Source organism: Vipera ursinii (assembly GCF_947247035.1).
Source record: "Vipera ursinii genome assembly, chromosome: Z".
Classification (NCBI taxonomy): Eukaryota; Metazoa; Chordata; class Lepidosauria; order Squamata; family Viperidae; genus Vipera; species Vipera ursinii.
In genome coordinates, this window is record NC_139517.1 from 105,805,053 (window position 1) to 105,819,307 (window position 14,255).

At 38.4% G+C, this 14,255-nt stretch overlaps 1 protein-coding gene across 1 annotated transcript in view; it reads left to right on the top strand.

Moving 5' to 3' along the window:
- Nucleotides 1-14,255, top strand: part of FAM171A1 (family with sequence similarity 171 member A1) — a gene marked incomplete at its 5' end in the record, with an annotated part of 84,911 nt that overhangs the window by 29,329 nt on the left and 41,327 nt on the right. Inside the window, one exon of the mRNA XM_083376394.1 lies at nucleotides 9,951-10,178. Coding sequence (XP_083232520.1) covers nucleotides 9,951-10,178 — 228 coding nt within the window. The remainder of the gene's footprint in view (nucleotides 1-9,950; nucleotides 10,179-14,255) is intronic.

Below are 14,255 nucleotides of genomic sequence, written 5' to 3' on the forward strand. Positions count from 1 at the left end.
GTTTGGTATGCTGGTCTGACAGCGGCGGATAGGAAAGCATTACAGAGTGTGGTGAGCACAGCAGAAGACATTGTGGGCTGTCCCCTGACACCACTGGATGACATCGCCAGGGCTCGCTGCCTTGGAAGAGTGAGGAAAATTCTCAGGGATGACTCACACCCTGGACGGTATCTCTCCTACCATCAGGTAGGAGATACAGGAGTATAGCCAGCCGTACCAACAGGCTGAAGAACAGCTTTTTATCTATGGGCTGTTCGGCTTTTGAACGGGATATAATTTTATAAACTTTATGCATGATTGACTTGCGAGGCCGATGTGTTGTGCAATTAGCTCACATGGTGTAATAAGATGGAGGGTTTGTGTCACTGTAAGTTGGGGGTGGGGGCATGAAGGGAGGCTCAGCCAATCTCAATGTATACATGGTTGTACTTTGACAATAAAGGTTCATTCATTCATTAGTGTAGGCCAGGGGTAGGCAACCTTGGCTCTTTTATGACTCGTGGACTTCAGCTCCCAGAATTCCTGAGCCAGCACAAGTCATAAAAGAGCCAAGGTTGCCTACCCCTATACAGTTTTGTAGATATAAAGTTGCTTTTACTTTGTTCTGAAGTTATGGATTAAAAAATAGAAAACAGAATGGAATGTTAGGCGAACTGGATGATGGGCATAATACAAATGTAACAAATTAGAAATTGTTATGAAAAAATCTTTCTCAAAGCACTTGAACTTTGGGGTCAGTCAATGAAATTGAATGTCAATAGTTTCACAGTAAGCTTTCAGATTTAATTGGCAAAGGATATCTTGAGTATTGGGCCAGACAGTGCTGAAATAAAATTTACATTCTTAATGGGGAAAGCTCTCTCAATAACTGCTAGTAATAATTTGTAAATGTGGAACTGTTTGTACATAATGATAAGCCAGAATTACTGGCTTATCTTGAGTTACAGAAAAAATATAGTCTGCTAACTGCTATTCATTTCTGTTCTGCCTGATCTTGGTAGCTTTTAAATGTATGGATTTCAACTCCCAGAATTCTCCAGCCCAACATAGTTGCTAGGGAATTCTGGGAGTTGAAGCTCACACATTTTATAGTTGCCAAGGCTGAGGAACACTTAGATCATCAGCTTGTACAAAGGAAGCATCAAGCATGAGTGAATCAGCTTTTTGTGCATCTCTGTGCTCTGTCAGATTTATTTTTTCCTATGAATTATCTACTGATAAACAATTGCTATAGATAAATAAGCTGCCACCAGTCAGGCTGAACCTCCTGATATCTCCTGGGTTGACGTCTAAGCTATTCTATCAAGAATTTCTGGGATGTTCAGCCCTGGGATATTCCCACCTCAATGCCCAGAAAAGCAGCCTTGGGCCAATCCTGAAGGAAAAGTTGTGCTCTAGAGCAGCGTTTCCCAACCTTTAGGAACTTGAAGATGCGTGGACTTCAACTCCCAGAATTCCCCAGCCGGCTGGGGAATTCTGGGAGTTGAAGTCCACGCATCTTCAAGTTCCTAAGGTTGGGAAACGCTGCTCTAGAGCCATGCAGTTCTTAATGTGCAGAACGTTTCTATGGAAATGTCTAAAAGACTTTATTGGAAAAGGGAAATAGAGGGGAAATAGAGGAGAAGAAAGCCACAATTTCTGTCACACCATAGATAATTTACAGATCAATAGTTAGCTTATCTAAAGTAGTTTCAGTACTTTCCTGTTCCTTGAATAAACTTACATTTATCACATGTTCATTGCAGAGAAGTTGGTTGGAAGACAGCTTGGCTGTTCGTAGGCCTTTTTGATGTTTTTATTCTTGCCTTTTTCCAGAGCATTTCTCTCTAGGTTGGCAAAATGTAGGTAGTAAGTGAAAGGCAGTTTCTGTGAGTGGATGGGGTTATTGTTTGCCCCACTAAAGGGCTGCAGTATGATCCAGTTATATTGTCCTGTGTCTAAAAAATATATCTTCCTAATCACTTTTAATGGAATTACAAAGGTGCAATCTACTAGTCACCCATTTGCCTTTGTATAAGTGGAACTACAAAGATGATTAGGGGACTGGAGGCTAAAACATATGAGGAATGGTTGCTGGAATTGGGTATGTCTATTTTAATGAAGAGAAGAACGAGAGGGGACATGATAGCAGTGTTCCAATATCTCGGGCTGCCACAAAGAAGAGGGAGTCAAGCTATTCGGTGAACAGGGCCCTGTACACCGCCCTGAGTCCTACGGGAGAAGGGCGGTATATAAATTAAATTAATTAATTAATTAATTAATATTCTCCAAAGCACCTGAAAGCAGGACAAGAAGCAACGGATGAAAACTAGTCAAGGAGAGAAGCAACCTAGAACTAAGGAGAAATTTCCTGACAGTTAGAACAATTAATCAGTGGAACAACCTGCCTCCAGAAGCTTTGAATGCTCCAACATTGGAAGTCTTTAAGAAGAGATTGGATGGCCAAATGGTATAGGCACTCTTTAGGCACTCTGTCTATCAGATCTAATTCCTTAAATCTGTTTGTCACCTCTACTGAAAACCCTATGGACAGTACCAAAAAAAATGGCATATCATGTTGTATAAGAAGACATAAAGACTGCAGAAAAATGACATTTTTTCATCCATAGAAAACCTAGGAGCCTTTTTAAGAAGGCAAGGTGAGATTCAGTACACAAAGAAGCTAGATAACTTCTGCAACACTTTTGCATTAATATATCAGATCTTTTGATACTTCTTTTAAAAAGGGACAAATTCCTATGCATATATTTATTAGAAAAAATTGACTTCAAATATAAGAATTTTGCTGAGAATTTGAGTTTTAGCCCTCTGTTGGACTTCTGGCATAAAACAAATTATACCAGTGTTTACCTTTCTACATTCACTAATCCACAAAAATGTTTCTTTAAAAAAAAGAATCAAAAAATTGTGTTGTATGCAAATAATGGTACAGTAAATACTTTGCGTACCCTAAGTACTTTTCTCATTTGTATTCCACTATTAACCAAGTGCATTTAATTTCAGTTTTATCTATTAAATCAATAATGTTTCTGTTCAGGGGAGATTTTACAGCAAAGATTCAATTTGTGTCAATTAAGTAATTATACAAGTATTGTAAATGCACTTAAATGATATATATTTGGATTTAATGGACATCCCTTTACTAAAAGATTGATTAAATTAAAGATTACCAATTTACTTTTAAGAATTTCTATGTAGAGGCATTCCAAGTAGATATATCTAAAATTAGAATGGAGTAAATTGCATTTAAATAAATTTTTAGAAGTCAAATTTCCCAACATTACATTAGCAAATAGTATATCACTATAATAGTATTGAATACATCTTTTGCTCATTTATTATGCATGCATTTAGATTGTTTATATACATAAGCTTTACAATATTAAGTTATAATATTGATTTTAATAAAATAGAAAAAATGTTCGATATTAAAATGTAGAATAGTTTCACAGTGAACTCAGTAAAAAAAATAAAGAATGTTTAGTAGTTTGCACATTTCTATTTTTTTCCAAAAATTATACACTGGGCTTTACTCTCCATATTCCCTTCTTGTGGTAAAACTAGGAAGAATTATTTTGGCCGTTGAATCACTGCTGATTCTAAATAGCAGAAGGTCAGATAGATTTATTTACTGAGAGGTCCTGTGGTTAAAGTGCTGGATAATTTTTTTAAAAAAAGTTTTTACTTCTTGAAAAACCTTTGGTGAATATGATACACCCCTTCAAATGGAACACAAATATAATTTTACAATGGCTATATCATGTAGAAATCTTAAGAAAAATAAAATGAAAATTTAATAACTATAATATATGGACCTTCTTTCCAAGAAATCTAGGTGTACTTAATGACAGACATGATGAAAGTTTTCATCAGGATATTGCCACAATAGAAAAACTGGTGTCTTTCAAAGATGGCTGATTATTGTGGGACACTGCAACAGGATGCATTGGAGAACAAATGCAAATCAGCAGCAAAACACTTTTCGACCTATTGAACCCATGCAGCCTATTGGAAACATTATACAATTAAATATAGTCATTAAAAGTTATTTTCATATTTTACATGTAAATAAAAATGAGGGAGAAAGTAGCACTTTCAGACTTGCAAGATTCTATTACCATCGTTGTTTAAATAAAAGTAATTTTAGACCTACAGTATCTAGCATTGATTTCATAGTCTGCTTTACCCTATAGCAGGCATGTCAAACTCGCAATGTCATGTGACACTGTGTGACGTATTGCAACTTTTCCCCCATTGCTGGCAATGGGGTGGGGACAGTTTCGGTGCAATGCATCGGTCCCCGCGGGCTGGCAGTTTGACATGCCTGCCCTATAGTATCCATATGAAATCAAGATGCCTAATATGTTGTGATGTCATTTCATGTTTGCACCACAATATTGTAATAGCTAAGGGGCATATATTTCATGACTAGCCCCACTTCCCTTCCTCCTGTAGACCTCCTTAGAAGGAAGGATTAGTGAAAAAAAAGGGTCTGCAAAGAATTAGTTTAAATGTTGACCGTAAACAAATCATTAATTGGCTTGTCATACAGAACTATCACTGAATAATTCGCAGAGGTGATTAAAAAAAATGGTCGTTGTAATTGCCAAGCCCCCCAATTTTAATCACATGACCATGAGAATGCTGTGATTGTCATAAGTGCAAGGACTAGTCATAAGTCACTTTCTTTAGTGCCATTGCAACTTTGTAAAACCATCAAATAAATTGTTGTTAAGTCAAAGAATATCTGTATACATTCTTCTGAGAATAAATCCACTAACCCAAAGGAATGGTACAAGTCCTGGCAACTTTATATATACATTGTGAAATCATGAACATAGTGGTCTCAGTGCACGACACTATTTTTGTGATTTTAGATTTCTGTTTCTTCTGAATGCAGCTTTTCTCAAATGATAACTTCTGGCAGTTTTCTTTTTTCTTTTTCTTTTTTGTGGTAGAATAAACTTAGCAATAGAAAATAGGAGCTATAGTTGTCTGAATATGTTTGACCAAAACTTAGTGATTATGGTTTCCCTTCTAAGTTGTAAAAACAAATGGAGTGTAATTTGTCAAGATGCTCAACAAGAAAGAATGAAAATGTTAAGATTATGTGCAGTTTGGGCAACCACTAAATGCAGCAAGCTACAGGGATATTTCCTCTTGTCAGAAATCTGCAGTATTGTTCGTTATTTGTGCTATGCACTGTTTTAAAAAAGCTCAGCTAATTTGAAAACATTTTGTTGATGCACCATATTTCTCCAAAAATGCTGGGACAATGTTACACTAGGCCAGTGATGGCAAATCTTTTAGAGACTGAGTGCCCAAAAACTGCCCCCGTCTGCCCTGCTCTGCCCCTGCCCCACCCCACAGCCCTGCCCACCTGCAGGAGCACTCACCACCTCCACACAGATCGCCCAGGTGGCCCAGCAGTGCCATGATGGCCACGCCCTCCACCCACACCCCGCAGCATCAACTGCACACGACAGGGCGCAAGGGTGGAGTCTTGTCCCCACTGCCTGGCTGCCATGTCCTTGGCTGCACTGCTCCGTGCGGGCCACGCTCGGGGGCGACTCTCCTCTGAGAGCGCTAGCATAGGTTGGGGTGAGCACACTGGTCAGCCTGTTCTGCGGCCTGATGGCCAATAGGCCACAGCCCAGTAGTGGGCCGTGGCCCACAGGTTGGAAACCCCTGATGTACACTGTATACTTCTCTTGCAGTTCTTTGTGTGCAATCATAATACTTCTGCTTCGATCCTGCAGTTGGAAATTATTGCTTTTAATACAAGAGTATTTTTATGGATTCTTTTAAAGCAGGACTCACTTGTCTTGCTACCATTTTGCCTATCTTAGTAAAAGCAAAGAAAGAACACTAATCAGGTGTAATGCAAGGCCACCCAAAACATGGTTGTGGTACTAGGGAATGGAAAAAATAATTATCTGGATGGGTTATGACAGATTCTATTGGAATATCTTTTACTAGCTGCTTTTGGAAGGGTTTGGAAAACTCAGATATTTCAGTTTCTGGAATATCTGATGTCTTCTTCCATATTCCTGAGAGAATTTAATGTTATGATCTCCTTGAATCTGGGTGGTACAAAGCTTGTAAGGCTGAACGTTACATTTTTATGCTTCTTCATCAGAAAATTATAACGAGGAGTGGATCATTATGAGTGAATCATTATAATGAAAATGCTTTCTCATCTTTGTCATCTTTCCTTCATCTTATATCAAGTTATATAATTTTTTGCCTTAATACAATCAAAACTATTGAATTTAGAAGCTTTTGACTTTTTGAAATCCTTTTTGCCTTCCAAATATAAAGAAATGTATCTTCTGCATGTGCCTTATTATTCTTCCCTACATTGGTTCTTTTAAAATGAAAGTTGATTTGAAAGAAAATAAATGTTCATGTTGTACAGCCTATCCAGTTTTAAATGTAAGAGCTTAATTTCTTGCTGTTTTAAACAAATATTCATTCTATTATATTTGCTATGCAGTTTTAAATTGCAGAATGTAAGGAAGTCTCTTACCCATCTTATATTTCTTATATACTTATATATTTCTTCTCTCTGAAATACAGTAGAATTCTTCAGTTTAAAAGAACTGTTTTTAGCATTTTGTACTAAGCTAAAAATTGCATTATCTTACAGTTTATAATCCGCCTTCTGTACATGTCCTCATTCTGTATGGATGTCAAGAATTTTGTTGCTATAAATTGCAGTGGTGGGCAGTTTATAAGCTCATGGGGGATAAATGTACCAATGGCTCCTAGCATTGGTGGCAACAGAGAATTTTTTGTTTTAAGGCTAATGACATGTTTGGAAAAACCATTTGGAGCAGGTGATAATTTGTTTTTCCCACTTGTAACCTGTTATTTATTTATTTTCATCTTTCCCTGGCTATTCAAATTACACAGTGGGGAGATACTTTCAGTCAGCTGTTTGTTTTTCTGCCTAAGCCAGGGGTAGGCAACGTTGGCTCTTTTATGACTGGAGGACTTCAACTCCCAGAATTCCTGAGCCAGCCATGCTGGCTCAGGAATTTTGGGAGCTGAAGTCCACGAGTCATAAAAGAGCCAAGATTGCCTACCCCTGGCCTATGCTTTTATTTAAAAAGTGATCCATGCTTGATCATATCATATCAACGCTTGATCATGGAGTGGGTTGGAAAATGCTGATCAAGATTGATTAGCTTGAGTAATGTAGATTGATCCCCCCTACACAAAAAATATTGGAATGTTTTTACCAATACATTACTGGATGGTTACTATTATGGCATTATTGGAGAATGAGAATGAAGTATGTGTAGAAGGTTGAAAAATTTGGACAGCACGGTCAGTATTTTTTCATAGGGTGAGTTCTGAATCATGATTAATGTTCTCATTGTGATGGAAAATATGAGATTGGATAAAAGATATTTTCTGAAGATATGGGAATTTTAAATAAAAGACACATTTATCACCTGCCATTATATATAGTTGGTACTGTTAACCTCATCCCAATCTTGCAGTTTGGAGGGGAAAGAGAGATATGAGCAAGAGAGTCACAAGTGTATACAAGATCAGGTAAAGCTCCAAAGGGCAGATAGGATGGAATCCAGAGTGAGAGAAAATATTTTTGTTCATTAGAGCAGAGGTCCCCAATATGTGGACTGCGGCCTGAGTCATAGCCTATTTGCAATGGGGCCACATGAATGGCTGGTTGGTGCATGCATGTGCATGGCCCTACCCGTGAGCATTGTGGGTGTTTGGGGCCTCATTTGCGTGAGCGTTGTAAGCACTCGGCCTCACTTGCATGACCTTCATGAGCGCTCAGGGCCTCACTTGTGGGAACGTCACGAGTGTTCTCGGCCTCACCTACCCCTGCCACAAAACCATCCTTTTCTCCCTCCGCCCTCCGGACCACCAACCCAGAAAGGTTGGGGACCCCTATATTATAGGCAGCAGGGGAAATCGCTTCTGTAGAAAATTTAAGTGAGCAGAACCCATTTGATGTTATTCTGACATTTTTCTTCTGGTAGTTATGTTTTGTCTCTGTTTTCTGGGGGTTTTCCCCTCCTCCATCCCTTTTATCTGTTTATCTACACCTTTTATAAAATGTTTCAAATACAAATACAGGTGGTCCCGGATTTACAACCTATCAGAGTTCCAAAGACTAGCCAGTCACGTGATCACATTTGGGTACTTGGCAACCAATCCACATTTATGACCACTTGCAGAGTCCCATAGTTATGTGACTGCAACTTACAAGGTTTTTTAATGGGTTTGCTTAATAACCTCACATTTGCTTAGCACTGCTGTGTTCACTTAACGACTACTGCATAAAAGTTATAAAATCACACATGGTCATGTGGTCATATGCTTAACAACTGTCATGATTTAAGACTGTAATTTTGGCTGAATTACAGTCGTAAATCAAGGACTGTATAGTAAAAAATATAAGTTGGAAGCAATTTTCTTTAGTCAATCCTGGATTTCACAGCTGTTTTTTAAAATGTTGCTTTCTTCACAAGAAAGAAAGTGATATTTTCTTTTAAAAATTGAAGTATTAATTTAAAAAGACCTCAAGTACACTTATGGGTGGGTCCCTTTGGGTTGTAGTATGTATTTTGCTGCACTATGTTAGTAGGTGATTTGTAATCCCAAGACTTGAAGAGCACTGTGAGAGGGTTGAGAAAGAGTGGTTGGCTCAAGGTCACTCAGCTGGCTTTCATGGCTAAGGTGGGACTTGAACTCATGTTTTCCTGCTTTCTGGCCTGGTGCCTTAACCATTAGCCTCAGCTGGCTCTCTTAACATCCACTGATCTTCTTCATGACAGATAAAGATTTTCTCAATTTCTGCTGCTCTCCTTTATAACGGATGTGGTTCTGAAGCCTTAATATAAGTTCCATGATCCTCACATCTGGCTCAGTGATTTTGAGTCATGGGACTTTGTTAATTCCAGAAAAATGATATTTTCCCACTTGTCTTCATAGTATGTTCTGGCCTTTAGAACTTTACCTGAGCCCTGTATACACCTGTAGCTCTCTTCCCCCTCCTTCCCTCTCTTCAAATCACTTTAGTCTCTATCTTTTCCTGGGTTTCCAGTTTCTGAATCAATCTGTTCGTTTTGGTACCTTTGCATGGAATGAGATGTGGGGGATTGGGTTGCAGTCATGCGGTTCTTGGTTCTTTCAAACAAGTATGTGAAACAGCTTGTCTGGATTGTCTTCAACCTCTGCATAATCTTATCGCTATCCTACTATCAGGGGCAATAGTCAAATTGGTTAAAAAGCATCCACATGTCAGATCAAATCATTCTGTCATGTCCCATATGTGTGTTTGATATTCTGATTAAAGGATGGTTGCTAGTTTACTCTTTCTGAACTTTTGAATGCTGTTTTGGCATGATGGGCTGGTAATCTCTGCCAGACAGAAGCAATACTATAAGGAGAAGGATTCTGTCGTCACCTTTCTCCCTCCAAAATAACCCCAACAGCCCTCCCAATCTCTCATTCTCCCCAAAACTGTACTCCCAGACCACCAATGGTTGCTTCTTTCTTACTATTTAATTATACTTACGGTAACCCATATATTTACAAATTCTTCTTGGGAATCTATTTGTTATGAAGGCACAGGGATGTCCATAAGAAGTGGTCAAAAAATTCAAGCTGGCAGTCACTGGTATGAATGCTTATTTTTTTAATATGTGTTGCCCTGTTGTGACCACCAACATGAATTTTTTGGCTACAGTTTTCAGACAACACTACTTATTGCTCCGTCAAGACAAGGAACTCTCCTACATACAGGAAAGTTGAGAAGGATATTGTTGGTTTGGCATCAGGAGTCAGGAAAAAGCCCTTGAGCATCAGGAGTAAGGATAAAGCCTTTGATTCTCTTCTTCCTCTTTTACTTTGTTTCTGTCGTGTTGCCGAGGTGAAATGGGCTAATTACCACTCTGTTTTTGTTGCAGAAGTGACTCTGAAGGTTCATGTCAGTGATGCCAGCACACATCAGCCAGTCACTGAAGCCTTTATCGAGATTTTTACCAACCAGGTTCCAATAGCTTCAGGAAACACCGGAGCAGATGGCACTGCCTTCATCAAGTTTCAGTATAAGCTGGACAGTCAGCTAATCGTTACCGCAACGAAACAAGCTTATGTGCCAAACTCTGCGCCATGGAAACCTGTAAGATTGCCTGGTAAGAGATCTTTATTTTTGTTCTGAGGTAAGATTTGACTTCTAAAAAAATGGGGGGAAGAGGCTGAGGGAGGGACAGATATAAAACTTGTTATAATTATGACTTGATGATTTTTATAGAATCATGGGTTCATCATATGTGATAAGTGAACACTTTTGTAATGTGAACATGTCAAGGAGCATCTTCGAACATGTAAAGAATCCCTTTTCCTGATCAGTCCTGAGTAAAACTATATGTTTTAGAGGATAAATAATAGAGGTGTAATTTATTCAAGGTGGTGCCATTTGACTTCTCAATGTATCTTTACCCATCCCCCTCAACTCAGGTCTTATTCCATTGGGGAATGCTGGGAAATGTTGGAAGTTGAAGTCCAAATATTTTAAGGTTGAGAAGGTTGAGAAACATTGGGGTAAACTTTGAGTCTGTAAGCATGGAACAAACCTTATGCAACGATTCTGCCTATTACTGTACTTAAGAAATGTGAATTATTGGATGATATTGTTTCTGCAGCTTCTAATTAAAAATTGGCATATGAGGAATGCATATGAGTCAAGATACATTAATAGACAAAGGGTAAAGCATATTTATTTTTGCAATTAGATTAATTCCTGTTTGCTTTATCCAGAGCTTTCTTAAGTAAAAGATTTGTTGTTAATATAGGGGGAAAGGCGAGGGAGAGGAATCAAATTTAACTATCACTGAAATCCAAAACTGCACTTTCAGGAGAGATGGCATTTCAAATGAATGTTTGTTTTTGAAAGAAACCGTTTCTGAGCATTCTCCATCAAGTTCATTTGACATGTTGCCAGCACACTCAATGAGAAGGAACTATTATTTTGTTCCCTCTGTCTGTGTTAAATGGCCAAATGAGAGAGTTTAAAAATAGTAACAAAATGACAAAACAAGTACCTATTGTGTATATTCATACAATTAATAATGAATTATTCTCAGATCATTAGGAAACAATCCTGCCTATTTTGTTCTTATGATTATTATTAGAATTTTTGTTTCTATTATTATTATATTAAATATTTTTAAGAATGAAAAATAGACAAATAAACTAGTCAAAATAAAAACGGCAAAAAGTAAAGAAAAAATAAAGTACAATAATACACAGCGATTATACCAGCGTCATAGCATTAAATTGGACTAAATTTGTTAGGAAGATTTTTATCTAAAGTTAGGTAAATTGCATAGTTACATAGTCTCATTTGTTCATTAATCAGTTTCATTTTTAACCAGTTTCATTAATTAGTATATATGTAAATTATTCAAATTGCTAATAAAGAATTTTAGGGAGGTACGAAGTGATCATTTCAGCCTCCCTAAAATTCTTTATTAGCAATTTGAATAATTTACACAAATAATGAGCTGTCATAAGTTGTGACTATATCCTGTGGATAGCCTTCAGTTAGGCCAAAAGAGGAAAGAAAGAGTTAATTAGCAAGGCATATTCAAATGACTTGACAAATATTTAACACAGACACAGACACACAGACACTGACCCACACAGACAGACACACACACACACACACACATTTATAGATAGATAGATAGATAGATAGATAGATAGATAGATAGATAGAGATAGATAGATAGATAGATAGATAGATAGATAGATAGATAGATAGATAGATAGATAGATAGATACACACAGTGAGAACTGGACACGGAACCACTGATTGGTTCAAAATTGGGAAAGGAGTCCGGCAAGGCTGTATACTGTCGCCCTGCCTATTTAACTTATATGCAGAGCACATCATGAGAAAGGCAGGGCTAGATGAATCAAAAGTTGGAATTAAGATTGCCGGAAGAAATATCAACAACCTAAGATACGCAGATGATACCACTCTAATGGCAGAAAGTGAAGAAGAACTAAAGAGCCTCTTGTTGCAGGTGAAGAAGGAGAGTGCAAAACTTGGCTTGAAACCTAACATTAAGAAAACCAAGATCATGGCATCTGGCCCTCTCAATTCCTGGGAAATAGATGGGGAAGAAATGGAGGTAGTGACAGATTTTATTTTCCTGGGCTCCAAGATCACTGCAGATGGGGACTGTAGCCAAGAAATTAAAAGACGCTTGCTCCTGGGGAGGGAAGCCATGGCAAATCTAGACAGCACACTAAAAAGCTGCGTATAGTCAAGGCTATGGTCTTCCCAGTTGCAATGTATGGCAGTGAAAGTTGGACCATAAGAAAGGCTGAGCGCCAAAGAATTGAGGCCTTTGAACTGTGGTGCTGGAGAAGACTCCTGCGAGTCCCTTGGACTGCAAGGCGATCAAACCGGTCAGTCCTAGAAGAGATCAATCCTGACTGCTCTTTAGAAGGCCAGATCCTGAAGCTAAAACTCAAGTACTTTAGCCACCTAATGAGAAGGAAGGACTCACTGGAGAAGAGCCTAATGCTGGGAAAGATCGAGGGCAATAGGAGAAGGGGACGACAGAGAATGAGGTGGCTGGATGGAGTCACTGAAGCAGTAGGCGTGAGCTTAAATGGACTCCAGAAGATGGTAGAGGACAGAAAGGCCTGGAAGAATGTTGTCCATAGGGTCGCGATGGGTCGGACACGACTTCGCAGCTAACAACAATAATATATATATATATATATATATATATATATATAAAATTTTAAAACAGTCATTGTTAAAATCTGAGTAATATATAAATATCAACAGTAATAATCAGATTGTATAAATCATAACATAAGAATAATAGTAATTTCTGTCCAAGTAATGAAAGATCTATCCTTATTTAACAGATTATTGAAATTTAGAAAGCTAAGATTTTATATTAAGAGAACTCCACATTTGAGATGTGATACAAGAGTGGTTTCTAAGTTGAAAGGAATTCTGCGTTGGATTTAATTCTGAAATGCAAAGCTTTTCTGGATATTGAGTCATATTCCCACAATATACTTAGGAACTGCTTACAGTGAGGGGAAAAATTATTTCATTCCCTGCTGATTTTATACGTTTGCCTACTGACAAAGAAATGATCACTCTATAATTGTAATGGTAGGTTTATTTTAACAGTGAGTGAGAATAACAACAACAAAATTCAGAAAAATGCAAACATGATTTGCATTTTAATGGGTGAAATAAATATTTGACCTCTTCACCAAACATAACTTAGTACTTGGTGGCAAAACCCTTGTTGGCAATCACAGAGGTCAGTGGCCACCAGGTTTGCACACATCTCAGGAGGGATTTTATCCCACTCCTTTTTGCAGATCCTCTCCAAGTCATTAAGGTTTTGAGGCAGCTCGAATCTTCAGCTCCTTCCACAGATTTTCTATGGAGACTGGCTAGGCCACTCCAGGACCTTAATGTGCTTCTTCTTGAGCACTGCTTTGTTGCCTTGGCCGTATGTTTTGGGTCATTGCCATGCTGGAATACCCATCTATGACCCATTTTCAGTGCCCTGACTAAGGGAAGGAGGTTCTTACCCAAGATTTGATGGTGCATGACTCCATCCATTGTCCCTCTGATGTGTTGAAGTTGTCCTGTTCCCTTAGCAGAAAAGGACCCCCAAAGCATAATAATTCCACCTCTGTGTTTGACGGTGGGGATGGTGTTCTTGGGGTCATAGGCCACATTCCTCCCCCTGCAAACACAGTGAATTGAGTTGATGCCAAAGAGCTTGAATTTGGTCTCATTTGACCACAACACTTTCAAGTTCTCCTCTGAATCATTCAGATGTTCATTGGCAAACTTCAAACGGGCCTATTCAACTGCTTTCTTGAGCAGGTGTACCTTGCGGGCACTGCAGGATTTCAGTCCTTCACAGCGTAGTGTGTTAGCAATTGTTTTCTTGGTGACTATGGTGCCAGCTGCCTTTAGATCATTGATAAGATCCTCCCCTGTAGTTCTTGGCTGATTCCTCACTATTCTCATGATCATCGCATGGAGTCCCAGACCGAGGGAGATTGACAGTTATTTTATGTTCCTTCTATTTGCAAATAATTGCACCAAGCGTTGTCACCTTCTCACCAAGCTGCTTGCCGATTGTCTTGCAGCCCATTCCAGCCTTGTATAGGTCTACAATCTTGACATTCTTGGACAGCTCTTTGGTCTTGGCCAT